The sequence below is a fragment of the Anomaloglossus baeobatrachus genome, chromosome 12, assembly GCF_048569485.1.
Source record: "Anomaloglossus baeobatrachus isolate aAnoBae1 chromosome 12, aAnoBae1.hap1, whole genome shotgun sequence".
NCBI lineage: Eukaryota > Metazoa > Chordata > Amphibia > Anura > Aromobatidae > Anomaloglossus > Anomaloglossus baeobatrachus.
The window spans coordinates 147,029,807-147,055,353 of NC_134364.1; the positions used below are offsets into that span (position 1 = coordinate 147,029,807).

A 25,547-nucleotide genomic window follows, 5' to 3' on the forward strand; every position below is an offset into this window, starting at 1 on the left:
TGAATAATAAAATACTGATAGGGATGTGTTATAAGACGCCGAATATTATGGAAGAGGTAGAGAATCTCCTCATAAAGCAAATTGATAAAGCAGCGAGTCTCGGAGAGGTAATTATTATGGGGGACTTTAACTATCCTGATATAAATTGGGGAACAGAAACTTGCAGTTCCAGCAAAGGAAATAGATTTTTGATAACAATGAAAGATAATTACCTTTCACAAATGGTACAGGACCCCACAAGAGGGGGAGCACTACTAGACCTTGTACTAACCAATAGGCCAGACCGCATATCAAATATACAAGTTGGGGGTTACTTGGGGAATAGTGATCACAAAATAATACGTTTTCATGTATTCTTTAGTAAGATGTCTAGTAGAGGGGCTACAAGGACACTAAACTTCAGGAAAGCAAATTTTAAATGGTTGAGAGATGATCTTAGTGCAATAAACTGGGATGATATACTAAGTAATAAAAGTACACAAAGCAAATGGGAGACTTATGGGAGATTTATGAGCATCCTGAATAGGGCTTGTGCAGAAAATATACCCTATGGGAACAAACATGCTAGAAATAGGAGGAAACCCCTATGGCTAAATAGAGCTGTAAGGGAAGCAATAATAGAAAAACAGAAAGCCTTAAAAGAATTAAAGAGGGTAGGTAGTGATGAGGCATTATATAATTATAGAAAATTAAATAAAATATGTAAAAAGCAAATTAAGTTAGCTAAGTTTGAGACAGAGAGACTCATTGCGAGAGAAAGTAAAAATAATCCTAAAATATTCTTTAACTAAATAAACAGTAAAAAACTGAAAAGCGATAGTGTTGGCCCCCTTAAAAATAGTCTTGGTGAAATGGTGGAAGGGGATGAGGGTAAAGCCAACCTGTTGAATGACTTTTTTTCTACGGTTTTTATACAAGAAAATGCCATGGCAGATGACATGACCAGTGATACCATAAATTCACCCTTGAATATTACCTGCTTAACCCAGCAGGAAGTACGCCGCCGCCTCGAAATCACTAAGGTTGACAAATCTCCGGGCCCGGATGGCATACACCCCAGAGTACTACAGGAATTGAGTTCTGTGATAGATAGGCCATTATTTTTAATCTTCACAGATTCCTTAATAACAGGGTCGGTACCGCAGGACTGGCGCATAGCAAATGTGGTGCCAATATTCAAAAAGGGGACAAAAACTGAGCCGGGAAATTATAGGCCGGTAAGTTTACCCTCTACGGTTGGTAAAATCCTTGAGGGTTTCTTGAGAGATGCTATACTGGAGTATCTCAAGAAAAATAACCTAATGACAGAGTATCAACATGGGTTTATGAGGGATCGATCCTGTCAAACTAATTTGATCAGCTTCTATGAAGAGGTAAGTTCAAGCCTGGACCAGGGAAATGCAGTGGATGTTGTGTATATGGACTTTTCAAAAGCTTTTGATACGGTGCCACACAAAAGGTTGGTACATAAAATGAGAATAATGGGGATAGGGGAAAATATGTGTAACTGGGTTAAAAACTGGCTCAGTGATAGGAAACAAAGGGTGGTTATTAATGGTACGTACTCGGACTGGGTCTCAGTTCATAGTGGGGTACCACAGGGGTCAGTATTGGGCCCGCTTCTTTTCAACATATTTATAAATGACCTTGTTGGGGGCATGCGGAGTAGAATTTCAATATTTGCAGATGATACTAAACTCTGCAGGGTAATCAATACAGAGGAGGATAATTTTATATTACAGGGAGATTTATATAAATTGGAGGATTGGGCTGAGAAGTGGCAATTGAATTTTAATGCACTTGGGTAGAGGAAATAACATTTATGATTATGTACTTAATTGTAGAACACTGGGTAAAACAGACACAGAAAAGACTTGGGTGTGTGGGTGGATGGTAAACTTAACTTTAGTGGACAGTGTCAGGCAACTGCTGCCAGGGCTAATAAAATAATGGGATGTATTAAAAGAGGTATAAATGTTCATGAAAAAAATATAGTTCTACCTCTGTACAAGTCACTAGTGCGACCGCACTTAGAATACTGTGTACAATTCTGGTCACCGATATATAAGAAGGACATAGCTGAACTGGAGAGGGTGCAGAGAAGAGCGACCAAGATTATTAGAGGAATGGGGGGGCTGCAATACCAAGACAGGTTATTAAACTTGGGGTTATTTAGTTTGGAAAAAGGAAGGCTTAGGGGGGATCTAATCACAATGTATAAATATATGAGGGGACAGTACAGAGACCTTTCCAAAGATCTTTTTACACCTAGGCCTGCGACTGGAACACGGGGGCATCTGCTACCTCTTGAGGAAAGAAGGTTTAATCATAATCACAGACGAGGATTCTTTACTGTACGAGCAGTGAGACTATGGAACTCTCTGCCGCATGATGTTGTAATGAGTGATTCACTACTAACATTTAAGCAGAGCCTGGATGCCTTTCTTGAAAAATTTAATATTACCAGGTATGTATATTAGATTTTATGACAGGGTATTGATCCAGGGAACTAGTCTGATTGCCGGATGTGGAGTCAGGAAGGAAATTTTTTTCCCCATTGGAACTTGTTTGCCACATTGGGTTTTTTTTGCCTTCCTCTGGATCAACATGTTAGGCTACGGGTTGAACTAGATGGACTAAAGGCCACTTTACACAGAGAGATAAATCTGCGGCAGATCTGTGGTTGCAGTGAAATTGTGGACAATCAGTGCCAGGTTTGTGGCTGTGTACAAATGGAACAATATGTCCATGATTTCACTGCAACTACAGATCTGCCAAAGATTTATCTCTGTGTGTAAAGTGGCCTTTAGAGTGTCCCTTCAACCTTAAAAACTATGATACTATGATACTATGAAAGTCTTTGCTGAACCATGAATTGTTCATCTTGGCTCCTTTTAAAAAACACAGCAAGCAAGGGTTACTCCAAGCGGCGTCTCCCTTTTTTTCCAAAAATTGGGCCACACAGACACCCACCCCTTCAGTGGCAGCACTTGTGCCCCAGTTGTACACTTCACAGCTATAGCATCAAGCACATTAAAAAATACGCCATACTTAACCGTCCCCAGGATGACACCGGGGTAGGGAGCAAAGTCTTTGCTTAACCATGAATTGTTCATCTTTGCTCCTTTTAAAAAACACAGCAAGCAAGGGTTACTCCAAGCGGAGTCTCCCTTTTTTCCAAAAATTGGGCCACACAGACACACACCCCATCAGTGGCAGCACTTGTGCCCCAGTTGTACACTTCACAGCTAGATTTGCATCAAGCACATTCAAAAATACGCCATACTTAACCGTCCCCAGGATGACACCGGGGTAGGTAGCAAAGTCTTTGCTGAACCATGAATTGTTCATCTTGGCTCCTTTTAATAAACACAGCAACCAAGGGTTACTCCAAGCGGAGTCTCCCTTTTTTCCAAAAATTGGGCCACACAGACACCCACCCCATCAGTGGCAGCACTTGTGCCCCAGTTGTACACTTCACAGCTAGATTTGCATCAAGCATATTAAAAAATACGCCATACTTAACCATTCCCAAGATGACACCGGGGTAGGTAGCAAAATCTTTGCTGAACCGTTAATCTTGGCTATTTTTAAAAAACACAGCAAGCAAGGGTTACTCCAAGTGGAGTCTCCTTTTTTTCCAAAAATTGGGCCACATAGACACCCACCCTATCAGTGGCAGCACTTGTGCTTCAGTTGTACACTTCACAGGTAGATTTGCATCAACCACATTCCAAATACACAAGCATTTTCTCTCCCCAGGATGACACTGGAGTTGTAAATTCCTTGTGGATCCATGACTTGTTCATTTTGATGAAAGTCAGTCTGTCCACATTGACACTGGACAGACGCGTGCGCTTTTCTGTCAGCACACACCCAGCAGCACCGAAGACACGTTCAGAGACAACGCTGGCAGCTGGACATGACAAGATCTCCGAGGCGTAAGTGGAGAGCTCTGGCCATTTTTCAAGATTCGAAGCCCAAAATGAGCAAGTATCCATTTGCAAAGTCATGGCATCGATGTTCATTTGGAGATACTCCTGTATCATCCTCTCCAGCCGTTGACTATGTGTCAGACTTGTTGTCTCTTGTGGCCTTGCAAAGGATGGTCTAAAAAAATTATGAAAAGATTCAATAAAATTGCTGTTACCAGCACCACATATGGTGCTGCTGGTACGGGCAGACTGTTGAAGATGACGAGACCTTCCCATGTTTGTCAAGTTACAACTGGGAGATTCACTCCCTGCACCACGGTTGTTTGGTGGAAAAGCCGAGCTAAGATCGAGTAACAGCTTTTGCTGATACTTCTGCATACGTGCGTCCCTTTCTATGGCTGGAATTATGTCACAAAATTTGGACTTGTACCGGGGATTTAATAGTGTGGCAAGCCAGTAGTCATCATCACTTCTAATTTTGACAATACGAGGATCATGTTGGAGGTAGTGCAGCAAGAAGGCGCTCATGTGTCTTGCGCAGCCATGTGGACCAAGTCCACGCTGTGTTTCTGGCATAGAGGTGCTAACCGTTCTTTCTTCCTCTGACATCTCCCCCCAACCTCTTTCAACTGAAATTTGACCAAGGTCTCCCTCATCCGCAGAGTCTTCCATGTCCATGGACAGTTCGTCCTCCATTTCTTCATGTTCTCCTGCACCTTCCTCAACATTTCGTCTGCTACCATGCGCCCTTGTTGATCCCTGTCCCCCATGGTCCTATGCCTGCCGCGTTGGTGATGATGAACGTCTGGACCTTGGTGATGTTGTTGTCTCTTGTGCATATGAATCCTCCTGTAGTTCCTCCCCTTCCTGTTGTCCCACCCCCTGACTCCGAATAGTGTTTAGCGTGTGCTCCAGCATGTAAATGACTGGAATTGTCATGCTGATAATGGCATTGTCAGCGCTAAACATATTCGTCGCCTCGTCGAAACTGTGCAGAAGGGTGCATAGGTCCTTGATCTGAAACCACTCCATCGGAGTGATCTGCCCCACCTCTGCATCTCGTTGGCTCAGGCTATACGTCATGACGTATTGCACCAGGGCTCGATGGTGCTGCCACAGTCGCTGTAACATGTGGAGAGTCGAATTCCAGCGTGTCGGCACATCGCATTTGAGGCGATGAACCGGCAGGCCGAAAGACATCTGGAGCGATGCAAGTCGCTCAGCTGCGGTGGTTGAACGGCGGAAGTGAGCAGACAGTTTTCGTGCCCTGTTCAGAAGGGCATCTAGGCCGGGATAGTGTGTTAAAAATTGCTGGACAACAAGGTTCAACACGTGAGCCATACAAGGCACGTGTGTCACCTTGCCCAGGCGAAGGGCCGCACCCAGGTTTGCAGCATTGTCGCACATGGCCTTACCAGGCTGCAGGTTGAGTGGAGACAACCATTTACCAAACTCAGTCTCCAGAGCTGCCCACAACTCAGCCGCTGTGTGACTCTTATTTCCAAGACATTTCAAGCTAAAGACCGCCTGATGCCATTGCGCTCTGCTGCCAGCATAGTAATGAGGGGTGCGTGATTCCTTCTGCGCAGTTAGAATGCTGGTGGCCTGACCAGGCAGGCTTGGGGCGGAGGTGGAGGACCCATACGAGGTGGAGGAGGCAGAAGCAGTGGCGGAACTTGGACTGACAGAGGATTGACACACAAGTCGTGGGGACGGCAAGACTTGTGCAGCAGACCCTTCACCATCTATCACCATAGTTACCCAGTGCCCAGTCAGCGACATGTAACGTCCCTGTCCATGCTTACTGGTCCAAGTATCGGTGGTAAAATGCACCCGTTCACACACAGAGTTTCTCAAGGAAGCGGTGATGTTGTGTGCGACATGCTGGTGTAGCACAGGCACACCTTTGTTAGAGAAGTAGTGGCGACTGGGCATCTGGTACTGGGGCACAGCAACAGACATTAGGTCTCTAAAATCCTGTGTGTCCACCAGGCGGAAAGGCAGCATTTCGGTAGCCAAGAGCTTACAGAGGGATAAAGTCAACCTCTTAGCTTTGTCATGGGTCACAGGAAATGGCCTTTTATTTGTCCACATCTGAGGGACAGAGATCTGGCTGCTGTGTGTAGATGGTGTTGAGTAGGGTGTCCCTGGAAAAATGCAGGTTTGTGAGGAAAGTGCAGGCGTAGACATGATGTTGCCTTCATCCAACGTTGGTGCTATCGATGTCTGAGAGAGCTGTAGACACGCACTGGTTTCCCCTTCCAAACCAACTGACGACCTAACAAGCAAACTGCCTGTTGCGGTTACAGTGGTGGAAGTTGTGCATGGAAAACCAGGTGTGACAGCTGTCCCCACAGTCCTAGAAGATGAAGAGTGCGCGGATGCACTGGAAGGGGCAGGCGGTGGATGGTCCGCTCCGCTAGGCCGCATTGCAGCACGGTGAGCTTCCTACTGGGACATATGATATTTATTTATGTGACGATACATGGAAGAAGTTGTCAAACTCCTGAGGTTTTGCCCTCTACTAACAGAATCACGACAAATTTTACATATCACATGATTTGGGCGATCTTTTGCTATGTCAAAAAAGGTCCAGGCTAGGCAAGGCTTAGAGGGCATTCGACTTGCTGAGCCCCCCCGACTAGTGCTCAGAGGCAGAGTGGTGGCTGAGGATGCAGTTGTAGACGTGCTACCAGTACTACTCCTCTGTACAGGAAGGCGCAAGGTAACTTCGTCGTCAGTAGCATCCTTCTCCACTGCCTCTGTTGACCTCCTCGAGTGCCTGACTGTGGGTTGATAGTAGGTGGGATCTACAACTCCCTCATCAAGCGTTGTGTTTGCACTCCCTTCACCCTCAGACTGAGCCTCTTCCTGACGTGAACAAATATTTAAGTTGTCATCCCAATCTGGTTTCTGCGTCTCATCGTCATCAGTATGTTCCTCATTGTCTATAACAACAGGAGTTACAGTTTGTGAATAAGGGTCAACATTATGCTCAGAAACTTGGTCCTCACGGCCTGAATCAGAGTCACAAAGGTTCTGGGCATCACTGCAGACCATTTCCTGGTCTGTACTCACTGTAGCTTGGGAGCAGACCTCTGATTCCCAGGCTATAGTGTGACTGAACAGATCTGCAGACTCAGCCATCTCAGTTCCACCATACTGTGCAGGGCGGATGGAGACTTCAGAGCTGGGAGAAAGCAAGTGTGATTGGGATGACAACTCAGAGGACTGGTTTTTTTTGGATGCGGTAGTTGAGGTGGCGGAGAGGGCACTTGTTGGACCACTTGAGATCCATTCAAGCATTTTCTTTTTTTGGCCATCATCTACCTTTGTTCCAGTTGTTCGTGTCCGTAAAAAAGGGAGCACATCAGATTGTCCACGGTAAGTAGTAGACATCTTACTTTTGCTGGAAGATGGTCTATCTTCAGCAGATGTTAATGGAGCTTTGCCACCTTCCCCACGGACAAACCCTTTTTTTCCTTTTCCAACACGCCTCTTCCCCTTTCCACCAGCATCTGTCATTTTGCCACTCATTTTGATTGCGACAAGATTGTGCACTTAAAATGTGGTAGTAAAAATTGAGAGGTGGTGTAGATTGCAGCGGTGGTCTAGCTTTATTGACAGCAGAATAAACAACAATAACTATCCCTGACAATGCAACTACGGCCCTTAAACTGGCAGCACAGTTTGCTATTAGAATGGCTTAGTAACAATGAGTTTCAGTGTACAATGCAGAGGTGCCGCAAATAGCTTTGCACCAGTGGTACAATAATGAAGTCCAACAGCCACTTTTAGGATGCCACTAAGTTTCCTCAGTGTTTGCTAGTATAATGGCTTAGTAAAAATGAGTTTCAGTGTGCAATGCAGAGGTGCCGCAAATGTCTTTGCACCAGTGGGACAATAATGAAGTCCAACAGCCACTTTTAGGATGCCACTAAGTTTACTCAGTGTTTGCTAGTATAATGGCTTAGTAAAAATGAGTTTGAGTGTGCAATGCAGTGGTGCTGCAAATAGCTTTGCACCAGTGGTACAATAATGAAGTCCAACAGACACTTTTAGGATGCCACTAAGTTTCCTCAGTGTTTGCTAGTATAATGGCTTAGTAAAAATGAGTTTGAGTGTGCAATGCAAAGGTGCTGCAAATATCTTTGCACCAGTGGGACAATAATGAAGTCCAACAGCCACTTTTAGGATGCCACTAAGTTTCCTCAGTGTTTGCTAGTATAATGGCTTAGTAAAAATGAGTTTGAGTGTGCAATGCAGTGGTGCTGCAAATAGCTTTGCACCAGTGGGGCACAAATGGAGTAGAACAGCCACTTTTAGGATGCCACTAAGTTTACTCAGTGTTTGCTAGTATAATGGCTTAGTAACAATGAGCTTGAGTGTGCAAAGGGCAGGAGGGTACAGTGGCAGGGTTGTGGGTCTGTGTAGAGGAAAGGAAGCCTCACTTTATATCCCTCCTAATGGGGAAATGCAGCGAGGAAGTCCCTGACCTTAGCTACCCAGACACTCTTATCTGTAGCTGTTAAAATCTGTTTCCATGGACCTGACTGTCACCTATGGCTCTGAGCCTGCTGTTATTAGCCCTTACAAGGGCTAAAAGAAACTTCTATCCCTATTCTGTATAGCGCTGTGTGTAGAGCGTACACAGCAGTATCGGAGACAGGTGCTACGCCAGCGGTGACTGACACCCAAACGCAAAAGGCAGATAATGGCATCCTGACGGGCAGATACCCGTTTTTATAATGCAGGGACATGTGACATGGACATCCTATCACACATGCCGTTGCTTTTCTGGCTAAAAGTCCACTTAGCTGTGTGTGTGTCTAGGATTGGCTGACATGCTGGCCCGCCCCACTACACGTGCGCGCTTAGGGAAGGAAGACAAGGGAAAAAAAATGGTGATCGCCATTATCCCAGCAGCAGTGATCTGAATGCGCAGTCCATGCACACTATACGCTGAAATTTTTATAACAGTGTGAGTCACAGAGTGACTTACACTATTACAGCAAAAAGCCAGCTAGTAATTAGCTTGGCTTTTTGCTGCTAGAACCGTTCTCGAACGTAACTAGAACTATCGAGCTTTAGCAAAAAACTTGAGTTCTAGTTCGATCTAGAACAGCCCCCAAAATCACTCGAACCGTGAACTGGAGAACCACGATACGCGCTCAACTCTACTCCTATCTACTTTTTACTTTTTTACTAACTTACTAAAGCATTAAATTGGTTTTGTAACCTCATTGAGCTTTGAACTTCATAGGCAGGTGTATCCAATCATGAGAAAAGGTATTTAAGGTGGCCACTTGCAAGTTGTTCTCCTATTTGACTCTCCTATGAAGAGTGGCATCATGGGCTCCTCAAAACAACTCTCAAATGATCGGAAAACAAAGATTATTCAACATAGTTGCTCAGGGCAAGGATACAAAAAGTTGTCTCAGAGATTTAAATTGTCAGTTTCCACTGTGAGGAACATAGTAAGGAAATGGAAGAACACAGGTACAGTTCTTGTTTAGCCCAGAAGTGGCAGGCCAAGAAAAATATCAAAAAGGCAGAGAAGAAGAATGGTGAGAACAGTCAAGGACAATCCACAGACCACCTCCAAAGACCTGCAGCTTCATCTTGCTGCAGATGGTGTCAATGTGCATCGGTCAACAATACAGTGCACGTTGCACAAGGAGAAGCTGTATGGGAGAGTGATGCGAAAGAAGCCATTTCTGCAAGCACGCCACAAACAGAGTCGCCTGAGGTATGCAAAAGCACATTTGGACAAGCCAGTTACATTTTGGAAGAAGGTCCTGTGGACTGATGAAACAAAGATTGAGTTGTTTGGTCATACAAAAAGGCATTATGCATGGAGGCAAAAAACCACGGCATTCCAAGAAAAGCACTTGCTACCCACAGTAAAATTTGGTTGAGGTTCCATCATGCTTTGGGGCTGTGTGGCCAATGCTGGCACCGGGAATCTTGTTAAAGTTGAGGGTCGCATGGATTCAACTCCGTATCAGCAGATTCTTGACAATAATGTGCAAGAATCAGTGACAAAGTTGAAGTTACGCAGGGGATGGATATTTCAGCAAGACAATGATCCAAAACACCGCTCTAAATCTACTCAGGCATTCATGCAGAGGAACAATTACAATGTTCTAAAATGGCTATCCCAATCCCCAGATCTGAATATCATTGAAAATCTGTGGGATGATTTGAAGCATGCTGTCCATGCTTGGCGACCATCAAATTTAACTGAACTGGAATTGTTTTGTAAATAGGAATGGTCAAATATACCTTCATCCAGGATCCAGGAACTCATTAAAAGCTACAGGAAGCGACTAGAGGCTGTGATTTTTGCAAAAGGAGGATCTACAAAATATTAATGTCACTTTTATGTTAAGGTGCCCATACTTTGCACCGGTCAAATTTTGTTAAAATGCAGATTGCACGTTTTCTGTTAGTACAATAACCTCATTTCAATCCAGAAATATTACTCAGTCCATCAGTTATTAGATATATGAAACTGAAATAGCTGTTGCAAAAACCCAAATTGTTATAAAGAAAAAAGGTTAACATTAATAGGGGTGCCCAAACTTTTTCATATGACTGTAGATATAGGGTTAGTGTAGGATGTGTTCGATGCAGGATATAGGCTTTGTGTGAGGTGAGGGTTAGTGTAGGAAAAGTGTTAAAAGATATAGGGTTACTGTGAGATGACTGGTATAAGGTGGACTTTGCATGTGCGAGAGGACACATATAGGATTTATGTAGGACATATGCCAGATGATGCATTTAGGGTTAGCATAGATATGTGTGATATGTTGGATATAAGGTTAATATAAAATGTGTGACATGACCGATAAAGGTTTGAGTAGGCTATGTGTGATGTGAGGTATATACGTTTTGCATAAAATGTGTGAAATGAGGGATATACAGTATTATTGTTTATTATATATGGTTTGTGTAGGATGTGTGTGAGATGATGGATATAATGTTTTTGTTCAATTAGTGTGACATGACTGAATGGGATTTTTGTAGGATATGTTTGGGATGAGGGTTATGGCGGTTTATGTAAGATATTTGTGTGAGATGAGGGATATAAGGTTTATGTAGGATATGTCTGGGATGAGAGATATAAGGTTTGTGTAGGATTTGTGTGAGATTACTGATATGGCGTTTATATCGGATTTGTGTAGGATATGTCAGGGATCAGAGATATAAGGCTGTGTAGGATATTTGTGTGGGATGAGAGATACAGTTTCATATTTAGAAGAGACTGAAATCTTACCGTTCCTCAAATTGATCCAGGTTATGGAGCTGTAGATGGGGCTCAACGCTCTCTTTCATTTTTTGCATTGTCCTGTTCCAGACAAACGCTATTTCCATGTTGCACTTTTCCCCTTCTTGCTGTATTTGTTTCACCAGGTAATTGCCTACAGCCATAAAACATGCCGGTGTTATTGTACTCAGTAGCAATGTGAAATGCCCCTGGTTGGGGTTATTTTTCTTGTCATCAGGGACCATTTTTGTCATGGTGTTTAAGGAAACCTTGTAAATGGTCCAGATGAGTCAGCCATAGTTTCATAGTTTAAGGTAGAAGGGAAATAGAAGTCCATGCAGTTCAACCTATAGCCTGACCTTTTTTAAAAAAAAAACCCGTGAGGCAGATTCAAATTGCCCCGTATTAGGGGACACATCCCTTCCCGTCTCAGCATTACTGTCAATGTACTTGTGGATTACTTGCAGTGACTGGAAGAAAAGTTCTCATCACTTCTGCCAATTGGACTGGAAGTGATGTCACTGAGACTACTGACTAGCTTCAGGGTCATTCAAAGAAATGATGGACTTGAAGATCTGATGATAAACCACTCAAGTGGTGGTGCTGGAGCTTCAGGGGTTCAGAATGGAAAGTAACAAATCTTTGGTTTACAAAGATGATTTTTTTCTGGCTATGGGGGTAAAAATGTAGGTGACATCCTCTTAAAAGGATTACAGTATTTATGTCCTTGTGGAAAGTAATTTTGAAAGGTGCTTGGTATAATAGGTGAGCATTGAGACTCTGGGGATGCTTGGAAGAACCAAAGGTGAGATGTGCAGAAGAGATATGGTTGAGTTAATGAGTGTCAGGTTTCAGTCTTTGATTGCCAAATGCATGAAAGGCATTTTTATAGGATTTGTAGGGATAATGCTTCATTTTATTATCACAATTGACCTTGGCCTACAAAATTCATGATCCCCTCATCTACATTGTACTTTCTTATACTCTTGTGAACTTTCCTTCCCTATCCTCACCTTTAGGTAAGAACATCTTGACTGCCAAGGATTGAAGTGTTATTCCCATCTTGTATAATATTGACATATTACATGCTTATGGCATCAATTTGTTAGACCTTGGGGTCCAATCTCTGGGACCAGCACCAATTATGAGAATGAAGAGGCAAAACAAAATTTCAACAGTGCAGGACTAGTTATTTACCGCCATGCAAACAAAATACAACAAATACAAAAAGAAAGGGCAAAAACTCCAATTATGCATATCATTATGGGAGGAGAAGGAGTCGGAAAAAGCACAATTAAAGATACAGAACCAATTTTATAAAAAATTAGAAAAACTGTTTTAGTAATGTAAATAGATAAAATTGGAACATGTGATCCATGTAGCACAAAGAGACATTCAGGGGTCTGTGTCTACACCAATAATCAGTGATCCAATTCTACAACATCATGCATGAAAATGTATGTGTGACGCCCTCGACACCCCAGGGGTCACAGGTCACTACACACACCACATACACCCCCACCCCAGTAAGGTACCATCAGTCAACCAAAGACCTGATTGCCTCCTTCAGAGTCAGACAGGCACACTAGGTGGGCGGAGTCAGGTGGAAATACACGCCCCCGAGGAGTCTGCTGTCCTGAGGCAGGATACACAAACAGATGGATAAGGAGTTTGGAGAGAGGAGTGAGGAGTACAGTTCTGTGAGGGGCCTGGATTAGAGCCGAGGACCCCTGATCATTCAGGCAGGCAGACGGTAGTGGCCGCCTGTAGGAGACCGGGAATATGACCGGTGGAACTGTAAGGGACCGGGACAGGGTAGTGGCCCGCCGGAACCAAACCGGGGAGCCAACTGGATACCGGAGCACCAGGCAGGGTACTCAGACCCCGAACTAGGCTATAAGCCACCACCATAGTCAAATCAACTGATTGCGGTCTGGACCTTCATTCCCACCTAAGTCCCGATTGAAGGCAACAGCCCAACCCGTCCGGATAAGTGCCACCGCCAAAGGCCAGAGATCCAAAAGGCCAACGTCTGCGGGCAAACGGGCTCCTACGACACTTATACGCCGGGGAGCGGACTACCGGTGCCCAGGCACAGTAGTCAAGATACACACACAGGTGCAGGAGAAAGGCGGACATTGCCAACCCGACTGGAAAAGCTGCAGCCAGCTGCGGGCCCCGTTCATCACTCCGTTTGGTTTACCAGCGACTCCAGTGTCTTGTATCAGAGTGAGTACACCAGTGCCATTAGACACCGCACCGCGCTGCACTGTAATACTGCCCCTGCACCCCGGCCCTCGCCAAGCGGGCCCCGGGACCAACATCCCCTACCCACGGAGGGGTCAACACCTAGCTGTGCCACTACACCACTCCCGGGAGTCCCCGTACCTTCAGCGCAGCGGTGGTGTCCACAATCACCACAACCCGTGGGTGGCATCACGAACAATAATTCCAAAACCCAAACACCCGCATCCACCGCGCGTAGCGCCAACCAACCACCCCCCCTTACAGAGCGACGTGATCCCCAGGTCCATGAGAGGCTCGAGCCACCACCCGTAGAACGCGAGCACGGACCCGAGCCTCGGGGCGGTACATATGCCAGTTAAAACGGACCATCTGATGATTACTAAGACCCAAATGGCAAGTAAATGTGGCGGTCTGAACAGTGGTCAAAAAAACTGTGCAAAAAATGCCTTTAAACCAACAATGAGGGGGCCCACAAAATCAGTAATAGGTTAAATGCCCGTAAATACCTAGAGTAGTATACACATATTACATAGCCCCCCATGATGGCATGGTCCAGGCAAACAATTTACACCTGCTGTGTTAAGATGAAAACCCGACCAAAGTCAGACCATGATAACCCCAATACTCACACTGCTGATTGATAGTGGAAGATCAACAGGTTACCCAGATGCCAGGGAAAGCTTGAGACCTAACGTATGTTTCTCATCTTTAAAAACAAGCAAAGTAAATGGCTTCCTCAGAGGTCACATTATGTTCCAATTTTATCTATTTACATTGATATAGAAGGGTTAATAGTTTCTCTATTTCTTCATTAAAGATTTATTGTTATTAGTAAGTATATCTGATGGTAGTTCATAGTCATGGAGCCTACGGAATAAGAGACCGGCTCAAGGATTATTATGGTCTCTAAATGTTCTTCTAATCTTCTTCTTATCTCATATGCATGACTCTACATTTTTGTTTTGCTAAAACTTAAAGGTCATATGAGCAACTGGTAAAGTTCAGCTAGAAGTTTTTTTTCTCTTTCTTTTGCAATATCACATTGATCTGTAAATGGTATAAATAAACTGTACTTTCCTTAAATAAACAGAAGAAATTGATCATGCTCACATGGATGCTGGTCTTTTCTCTCCGAGCGCTCGATCTTGATTAGGTCTGAAGAGGCCTAATTCAGAGGACCTCACTGGTGATCCCATAAGCTGACTTGTGACAAAACAGAACAGCTACAACAGTTTTGGTGCCCAACGTGGAGCCGTGGCCAACCAGCCTATTCGGAAGAAGTTTTGGGGACTCTTGAGACAGTGAAATTTCAGCTGCAGCAAGGTGAGAAGCTTTATTCTTACACTTCATTTCACTCTCTCTGATTTCCCAAATATTCTGGGTAAGGCTGTACACACGGTTCAAGAACTCTGGCATCACCAGTGAGTATTGTTTTTTTCATGCATGTCTGAATGAGAGTTGAAATATAGAGTAATAAGATAATCTGTTGTCCGTCCATTAACTGATTGCATAGATTGCATAGTACGGAATTTGGGACAGTCTCTGTATAATTGCATTTGCTGTGTTGCTGTGTTTTGTGTTTTGCTTTGACCATCTTTGCATCTTTGATGGGCAATACACTGGTCTAGGGATTTGTGTTCATAAGTGGTTTCATATTAATGCCTAGATAAAGTAGGCAGGCAATAGGTTGTTGTATATTGATGAGAAGCCTCTGAATAACAAAGTGACAAGTAATTGAGATAAGAGACTTGGTGAAATAATATGTATGTATAAGTCTAATGGTTATAGGCTATACTGTGGACTGTGAAAAGATGTTCCGGTTGTGACATGTCACAGGGCATAGCCATATAGAGTATTTGAGTGGATACCTGACATATGTATTTTTTCCCATCAGTGTCAAGAGCGGTTTAGATAATTTTATTTGCATGTGAGGTTAACTGATCCTTGGAAGGTGTATTGTTACATATGTTTCTAGAATCAAGTGCTGTGAAGGTATATAAGTAGTCTCAATTTTCTGCAGGGATTGTGTATTATACCAGTGGGTATTAGGATTGTGTTTTGGAAGCTGAATCTGAAGGAGATAACACTCTTGCTAAACAAACTGTGCGCGACTGACATTCTTTTGGGAGGGGTCAAGTGAACAGCTGCGCGATTTTCTGCCCTTTGTGAGAAGTCAGCTCTGTTAATTGTATTGGTTTAACTCTAGTTTACGTTCGTTGCTGGAATACTCTGTAAAGGACCAGCATGAAGTACCCAACTGCACATCAGATTTGAAGAAGTGGGTTAGAGAGCCGTGTGGCCTTCCCACTTACATGGAGGTGGTCTAGCAGGTGAGAGGACTATCACACCTGGTCCTTCCTGCTTTAGTCATCTGGTCTATTGGGTGAGAGGTGTTTTTAACCCTTCCCAATACGCCCTACAAGTGTAGCAGGTGAGAGTGAATGCTGATTGAGCCTTCTTGCTACCACTTGAGAGCCCATTCTGACTTGCCAGGAGACGTGTGGCCTGTTAACAAGGTTCAGGGACACTGAGAGGGCATTTGCAGAAAGGTGGGCTGTGTGGGAATAAGTTGAAGCCATGGGCAACTTGTTCAGTGTGCAGCGTGGGGCTCCAGCAGGATCCAAAACAGCCAAACAGATAGTGCAAGAAAGAGAAGGCAAAGAAGCAGTGAAAAATGTCAGACCGATACTCAAAAAGGCAGACATGCCAGAGTACGGATGTTTGGATGTTGAGAAATGGCACAGATTCAGGGAAGAAAAGAGAGGTTGGATAAAAGATAAGAGAGTAGAGCAACAAGTAAATAAATGGTGTCGTGTGGCTGAAGAGGTGCAGCATTGTGGATATAAAGAGACCACAGCGGGAGATAAGGTGTATTATGAATGTTTTAATGCACCAAAAGCAGGAATTGTGACTGCTACCGCCCCCCCTTCACATAAGCAGAAACCCAGACCAGATGAATGGACTTGTAAACATTGTAGTCAGAAAAACCCAGACTGGAGAGGTACTTGTGCTACGTGTAATGTTACTCGCCCTAGGCAGATTGCACTAAATCCTGTTCGAACCAGGTCACATGTGATGACAGAGGACGCTGACACTGAGACAGAGGTAGTGAAGGAATTGAGTTTTACGGAGGAAGCTGACGGTGAGGAAAGAAAAGAACTCCCTGGGACCAGTACAAAAAAATCAGATGCATCCCGACCGAGGAAGGTCACAAGAATCAGACAGACACAGGAATATTACCCCTGGAGCCCCTCTGACCAGCTAGCTATGTTGAAACAGTTACCTGACCCTGAAAACCAACCTTTCCCATTTTACAGGCAAATACAGACAATACAGGTGACTTATAAATGCACTTGGTCAGACCTCGAGAGTTTGGTGACTGCAAAGGCAGGTGACGTGCTGGGACACATAATTAAGACGCATACTGATATGATAAAGGAGCAATCATGGATCATGGATATTCAGTCTGAGAGGTCTGGAATGACGTACTGTGAGGCATTGAAAGGATGGGCTACAAAGAAACAGACAGAGCAGTCTGTACTGATGACTGACGTGACACAGCAAAAAGGGGAGAGTATAGAGACGTACTTTGGGAGGTTACAGCTGAAGTGGACAGACATGGGGTACAGTGCAAGAAACGACCTTGATATCAAAATATTGGTGAATGCATTCATTGACGGTATGAATAAGTTTTTACGAGAAGCAGTACAGACGGCCAGACCTGAGTGGAGAAACATGGACCCAACAGACCTTCTGCAAGTAGCTAAGGGGGTTGAACTGACAAAATGCAAGCGACCAGTTATGTATGCTAGAGCACAAGGAAGACAGTGGAAGCAGAGGGGGGGGGCACCAAGTGACCGAGCGACCGTACAGTGCTGGAATTGTGGACAGAATGGACATTATGCCAGACAGTGCAAAAACTCCAAAAAGGAGAGTGAGCAGACTGATTTCCCTCCTCCCTTGCCTCTGACCTAGGAAACTGGCAACCCAGTGACAAATGTGTACCCTGTTTTCGTTCCCTCAGGACCTGGTCCCACCTTACTTACGACCATAACCATGCCAGGGGGGAAAGAGGCAGAATTTTTAATTGACACTGGGGCAGCCGGCACTGTGGTACATAAAGACCTGATAAAGCCAGATATGATTACTGACGAGACTGTGGAGTGTGTCGGGGTGGAGGGATTGGTGTCTGAAACTCCCTTGACAAAACAGATGAAGCTGAGATTACAAGATAGCCAGGAAATTCTCACAAAGCTTATTGTTAGTGAAAACACTCCTATGAATTTGCTGGGGGCTGATGTGTTAAGTGCTATCCAGGCTACCATACAATACACCCCAGAAGGTATTACAGTCACAAGTCCCCTCTCTGACAAACACTTGTGCAAGATTGCAGCAATGGTGTACATGTCCAAACCTGCGAGAGTGTCCGATACCAGAACTAGTGAAGACATAGCAATGCAACAAGTTCCAGACATTGTATGGGCAAAGGGAAAAACTGATGTTGGTCGGCTTCCTATTCCCCCAGTCATGATAAAATTAAAAGAAGGCTCCACTCCTCCTTGTTTAAAACAGTATCCCTTAAGCCCAGCCAAATCAATGGCCCTGACCAGAGATATAAGAGAATACGTGGAAGCAGGGGCTCTAGTACAAAGGTCCTCCCCCTGTAACACTCCCTTGTATCCAATCAAGAAAAAAGGGCCCAAAGGTTCCCCTGACACGTACAGAATGGTGCATGATTTGAGAGCTGTCAATGCTGTCACTGAGAGTGTAACACCAATTGTTCCAAACCCACATACCTTACTGTCACAAATCCCAGGGACCTCCAAATGTTTTACAGTAATTGATTTGGCAAATGCCTTTTTCTCTGTGCCTCTACACCCTGACTGTCAGTATCTTTTTGCCTTCACACATGAGGGGAAACAGTACATGTGGACAGTCCTCCCGCAAGGAGGAATGAATTCACCTACCATTTATTCCACAGCTATGGCAGGAATTCTGGAACAGTGGCAACCGCCTCATCCACAGGTTACGCTATTGCAGTATGTGGATGACCTTTTGCTCTGCTGTCCAGACCAGACGTCCTGCAAGGAAGCCACAATTTCTTTGCTGTGTTTTCTGGCAGAGAATGGTTGCAAAGTTTCACGTGAGAAATTACAGTACTGTAAGCAAAAGGTAACCTTTTTGGGTCACTGTATCTCTGAAGGTACGAGACACCTGACTGAGGAGAGAAAACAAGCAGTCCAAAATCTCTCCTTACCCAGGTCCCACCGGCAACTGCGCACCTTTTTGGGCTTAGTGTCATACTGCAGGCCTTGGATAAGGTCTGCCTCGCAAATGATGCAACCCCTCTATGATTGTCTGTCATCTGACCCCTTTGACCTCACTCAGGAAGCTATTGATTCCTTTCATTCCCTTAAACTACTCATTGTATCTGCCCCGGCCCTGGGTATTCCAAATTACGATCAACCATTTTTCTTGTTTTGCACAGAACAGGGAGGGCATGCGACAGCCGTCCTCACACAGCAACATGGTGACAAACAAAGACCAATAGCTTACTACTCAGCGCGATTGGACCCAGTTGTCAGAGGGTCACCCACATGTGTCCGTGCTGTAGCGGCTGCTGCAGTACTGCTAGGGAAAGCTTGCGAGATCACATTGACATTTCCCTTAACAATTTACTCCCCGCATGACATCCATGCTATACTTGTGCAAGTCCAACCGAAACACCTGTCTATGGCCAGACAGCTCAGACTTGAATGTGCCCTTCTGATTCCTGAGTATGTCACCCTCAAGAGGTGTAATGTTCTGAATCCAGCCACTCTTTTGCCAGTAGATTCAGAAAAGGGGGAATTGGTGACAATGGTAGCAAGTGAGGATGAATACTTTGACATGACGCATGAACATGACTGCATAGAGCTGATGAGTCAGGAGACAGCAGGTTTTCCACATGTCTATGATTAGTCTATTGTCTAATGCATGATTAGTCTATTGTCTATGATATGTCTATTACTAATGCAGATTTTGAGTTTTTTGTAGATAATAATAATAATTAATAATAATTTTATTCATTTATATAGCGCTATTAATTCCATAGCACTTTACATACATTGGCAACACTGTCCCCATTGGGGCTCACAATCTAGAGTCCCTATCTGTATGTCTTTGGAATGTGGGAGGAAACCGGAGTACCCGGAGGAAACCCACGCAAACACGGGGAGAACATACAAACTCCTTGCAGATGGTGTCCTTGGTGGGATTTGAACCCAGGACCCCAGCGCTGCAAGACTGCAGTGCTAGCCACTGAGCCACCGTGCCGCCCAGATATCACCTGGATGGGAGATTCTACACTGGATATGCAGTAGTATCCTCACATGAGGTAATCCGAGCTGAACCACTCCCGCCGCACATGTCCGCGCAGGAGGCGGAGCTAACAGCGCTCATTGAGGCGTGTAGAGCGGGGTCAGGTAGGAAAATTAATGTTTATTCAGACTCAAAGTATGGATTTGGGATCTGTCATGATTTTGGCCCTATCTGGAGAAGTAGAGCTTTTCTTACCTCAGCTGGTAAGCCTATTAAAAATGCAGAATTGGTAAAACGGTTAATGGAGGCACTAATGTTACCAGTCCAGGTTGGCATCATTAAGGTGAAAGCACACACAAAAGGTGACTCACTGGAGGTAGCGGGCAATAGAAGGGCGGATGCAGCTGCGAAAGCAGCGGCAAAGAGGCCTAGGGATCAGAGGATAGTGGCAGGGAGCCAGCAAGTCCCAGCCACAGTGAGTCTGGATGTCCTGAAATCCCTCCAGCATCAGGCTGCCCAAACAGAGAAGGAACACTGGGAGAAAATGGGAGCTGGGCTGAACTCGAATGGAGTATGGGAAAGTAAGGATAGGTTGTGTTTACCAAGGTCCCTGTTCCCTATGATGGCACAAGCAACACATGGCCCCACTCACGCCTCAAAAAGTCACATGTGTAACCAGGTGAATGCCTTCTGGATCGCTCCTGGCTTCAGTTACGTAGCCTCCAAACATGTACAATCCTGCATTATCTGCGCACAACACAACCCAGGTAAAACAGTAAAAGTCCCTAAGGCTACTTTCACACATCCGGTTTGAGCCCTGCGGCTCAATCCGGCTGTGAAAACTATGCAACGGATGCGGTGAAAACACCGCATCCTTTGCATCAGTTTTTACATGCGGCCGGTCCGGTTTTTTCCGGTTGCGGCATGCTACTGAGCATGCGCAGTGGAAAATACCGCATGCGGCGACCGGATGCGGTTTTTTCCGCATCGCGCCGCATCCGGCCTCCATAGGGATGCATTGAAAAATGCGCCGCAGCGGCCGGATGCGGCGCGATGCGGTGTTTTTTGCCGGAGCAAAAAACGTTGCAGGGTACGTTCGATCCGGCCGCCGCATCGGCTAAATCTGCCGCATGCGGCAAAAACCGGACCGAACGCAAGCCCCTACGGCACAATGCGGCACTAATGTAAGTCAATGCAAAAAAAACCGCAATCAGCGTTACAAAAGCCGGTTGCGGTTTTTCTGCAGAACGCCGTATTGTGCCGCAGAGCAAAAGTCCGGATGTGTGAAAGTACCCTAAGAAAGCAACACCCAGACCGCTCTATCCATTTCAACGACTGCAAATAGACTACATACAACTACCCAAGGTAGGAGTGTATGAATACGTCCTGGTATGTGTAGATCTCTTCTCAGGATGGGTTGAGGCCTATCCAGTAAAATGTGCAAATGCTAAAACAACTGCAGAAAAACTGATGAAGGAACTAGTCTGTCGGTATGGCATCCCAGAAGCCATAGAAAGTGACAGGGGTACACACTTCACTGGAGAAATAATGAGGGACATTATGCAGGCCCTGGGAATAGAGCAGGCATTCCATACCCCTTATCATCCACAGAGCAGTGGAAAAGTAGAGAGATTAAACGGGACACTTAAACTAAAAATTCAAAAGGCCATGGCAGAGACAGGAAAGAATTGGGTAGAGTGCTTATCCCTGGCACTCTTTTCAGTCAGACACACTCCAAATAGAAAGACAGGCTTGTCTCCTTTTGAAGTCCTTTTTGGTAGTGCCCCAAAAACAGGTCTCTACTTTCCACAAGTGTTACAGATGCAGCACGGCACTATGACAGCCTACGTCCAGGCCTTACAGGAAAGACTTAATGTGGTGCATAAACATGTCTTTTCATCCATTCCAGATCCCAATGCAAGTGCAGATGTGCATCAGCTGAATCCAGGTGATTGGGTGGTCGTGCGCAGACACGTGAGAAGGAGCCTAGATCCACGCTTTGATGGCCCATTCCAAGTCCAGCTGACCACATCCACCTCAGTGAAACTTGAGGGAAAACCCACCTGGATCCACGCCAGTCACTGTAAAAAGGTCACTCCACCGGCAGAATGACAGTTTTGCTAATTATCCTGCTAGGTGTAGCAGGGTTGCTGCGCCAAACAAAGACACTGAGCGAACTTTTAACTACGGACTGGGATAATAAACTCATTCGCCACCATATTTCTCTTACTGAGGACATGGAAGGAGAAAAGCCAAAAGACTGTTGGATCTGCACACACAGTCCTATTTCTTCAAAGACTATGCCTTATTTAGCCTTACCTCTGGAACCACAGGAGGTGTTGGTACCAGACTGTATACACAATGAAACCTGGACTGAATCTAGATTTTTGGGAGAAGATGTACCTCGTGATGTATCTGCTACATTTACTATAGTTGGATGGGTCACTAAACCCTGGTTCCAGCTAAATATCACACGACCCGATGGATACTCGTGGTGGATGGAATACGATTCAGACAAGGGCATAATTGCCAAAATAAAGACTAAGATTCCTCATTCGGGCCCCATTCCTCATGATGGATTATGGTTCAGTCTTCAATACAATGGTGTTGGAAATTGTGGAAAAGACAATAACTGTTTCTATATACATACACATGACTCAACCAAGGACAATGAGACAGTATATCAGAAGGGTATTGAGGGCTGTACATCATCATTTATTAGACGGACTTTTAGGAGGGAGCGGGGTAGCTGTATCTCGGGTATGACCGGAAAACAAATGAACAATACATGGTGTGCTCATAAAGTCATGAAGGGGCTTCTGAATCTGCTTTATTGTGTACAAAGTCAAACTCACTTTTGTATTTTCCCAGAGGGAGTGTTTTTGGTTTGTGGGAATCGTGCTCACAAGTGGGTGAGCCCTGACATGAGAGGGGTCTGCACACTTGCCAGACTAACACCTGCCACTTTCATAGTCCCTCATAGTGAAGTAGATGTAGCAGCTGTCCCAATTCATACCTTGTATAAACGAGCAGCAGATAATAAGCCCCGGCCAAATGGTAGGCCTCATGTAGTAGAAATGGGAAAAGCAAATAAGGTATTTAGTGCTATTTTCATACACCCTTTCTTAATGCAAATGTGGGACAAGCTAGTAGAGGCCACTGACTACCTGGATGATCAAATTTTTCGGGTTCTTGAGATTCTAAATGCTACCAATGCTATACAAAAACAATTAATTGTAGTCACTAACCAGCATACTATAGTGCTAGACTTTGTGACAGCAAAAGACGGCGGAATGTGTCAAATAATTGGTCCTGCCTGTTGCCATTACATTGACCCTGCAGGCAACCTCCAGGTTAGAGCAGATATACAGAAAACAAGTGAACTTAGGGATAAATGGTTAAAAGAGCACGATGCCAACAAGGACTCCTGGTGGGGAAATACATTTTCTTTTATGAATCCAGCCAATTGGTTTAAGGGCATAGCAGGTTGGGTTTCTGGCATTATACAAACCTGTATGCAAATATTGTTGTTCTGTCTACTGCTTTATATAGCTGTAAAAGCATTGATATATGCATTACCTAAACTAATGAATAATGTATGTTCTAAGAGTCCCAGCATTGAACCCTCTGTAGTTTACTACGGACCCCAAATGGCCTCTGCTGACCGGGAGTAGGTGTCCACACTGAGGGTGGATGGGTGAAGTGGTAGGAAGACCCCTCATGGGTACTAGGCCCATGAGCCAGCAGCTCCTGTTTGGACGCCTACTGACCGTGTAGTGAAGGTTATACCATTTACAAAAGGGGGAAATTGATATAGAAGGGTTAATAGTTTCTCTATTTCTTCATTAAAGATTTATTGTTATTAGTAAGTATATCTGATGGTAGTTCATAGTCATGGAGCCTACGGAATAAGAGACCGGCTCAAGGATTATTATGGTCTCTAAATGTTCTTCTAATCTTCTTCTTATCTCATATGCATGACTCTACATTTTTGTTTTGCTAAAACTTAAAGGTCATATGAGCAACTGGTAAAGTTCAGCTAGAAGTTTTTTTCTCTTTCTTTTGCAATATCACATTGATCTGTAAATGGTATAAATAAACTGTACTTTCCTTAAATAAACAGAAGAAATTGATCATGCTCACATGGATGCTGGTCTTTTCTCTCCGAGCGCTCGATCTTGATTAGGTCTGAAGAGGCCTAATTCAGAGGACCTCACTGGTGATCCCATAAGCTGACTTGTGACAAAACAGAACAGCTACAACAACATTAATAAAACATTGTTTTTATTGATTTTCATAAAATTGGTCCTGTATCTTTAATTGTGCTTCTTCTGTCTCCTTCTCCTCCCATAATGATATGAGAATGAAGAGGTAGAAGCACTGGATTTAGCATTGTGCTCTCTTTACTGCTTCCACTTAACCTTAAATAGTTGTGGTATGACTGTAATCAATCCTGTTCTGCTTGTACAAGCTCAACGTGGATGAGGTAGTTTCATTATACTAACCTCCTAACTGCAACACTCCTAATTTAGTCCCCTGGTAGCACTACTAATAAACAATGTTAGGGTCTGTACGCAGGGCCGTATTTGCCACTAGGCACCTGTGGTCCCGTGCCTAGGGCGGCACGTTGCGGGGGGCGGCACTTTCTGGCAGCAAAAAAAAAAAAAAAATATAATTTTTTTTTTTTTACATCCCCGCCCCCCGTCCCTCCCTCCATTACACTCGGCTGTGTTCGGGGGGGGGGGGGGGGTTGAGAGGGAGGAGAGGCACACTTCTGTCTATTTAAATACATGGCGGGCGCAGGGCATAGTGAGCTGATTAACCCCGGAAGTTCCATCGCCTGCACTTCCGGGGTCAGAGGCGCGCGGGCGCGACAATCAGCTCACTGCCCCGTGCTGCAGCGTCCAATGCTGCAGACGACACACGCCGCGGAGGAGGACGCGTCTGAAGCTGGAGCCAGCCAGAAGAGGAGCTAGCCAGAGCAGGGAGGTGGGCACCGGAGCAGGTAAGGCAGAGCCTAGAATGTATGGGCACCTTACAGGTTAGTTGATGATCGTTGCGATGCCTCTTTTTGTCCACTATAATCATGCAAGGGGAGGCTGGGGGGAGAGAGGCTGAGGCTGGGGGAGGCTGGGAAGAGGGAGGCTGAGGCTGGGGGAGGCTGGGAAGAGGGAGGCTGAGGCTGGGGGAGGCTGGGAGGAGGGAGGCTGAGGCTGGGGGAGGCTGGGAGGAGGGAGGCTGAGGCTGGGGGAGGCTGGGAGGAGAGAGGCTGATTCTGGAGGAGGCTCATGCTGGGGGAGGCTGGGAGGAGAGAGGCTGATGCTGGAGGAGGCTCATGCTGGGGGAGGCTGGGAGGAGAGAGGCTGATGCTGGGGTACGCTGGGAGCAGGGAGGCTGATGCTGAGGGAGGCTGGGGGGAGAGAGGCTGATGCTGGGGGGGCTGGGGAAGAGAGGCTGATGCTGGGGGAGAGGCTGCTGCTGGAGGCGGGGGGAGAGAGGCTGCTGCTGGGGGAATGGGAGAAAAGGGGCCAGAGACAGAGGACAAGGGTTGAGGGACAGAGCAATGACAATATCGATGGGGGGGGGAGTGTAAGGACTCAGAATAAGAGGGGGGCAGCATTGGGAGCTCATTATGGAGAAGGGGCAGCATGTGTGGGCTCAGTATGGAGTGGAACAATGTAGGGGAGTCAATATCAAGAGTGGGGTAGTGTGTGTGTGTGTGTGTGTGTGTGTGTCTCAGCATAAGCGCTAGTGTGGTGGTCTTAGTATGATGAGTGGGGCAGCATGGAGGTGTC

General features: G+C 45.3%; 1 protein-coding gene across 3 annotated transcripts in view; it reads right to left on the reverse strand.

The window, feature by feature from the left end:
- Positions 1-25,547, reverse strand: part of ASPDH (aspartate dehydrogenase domain containing) — a 558,112-nt gene that overhangs the window by 200,466 nt on the left and 332,099 nt on the right. For all 3 annotated transcript variants that reach the window (XM_075330142.1, XM_075330144.1, XM_075330141.1), the window contains one exon: positions 11,215-11,359. In XM_075330142.1, the coding sequence (XP_075186257.1) occupies positions 11,215-11,359 (145 nt within the window). The remainder of the gene's footprint in view (positions 1-11,214; positions 11,360-25,547) is intronic.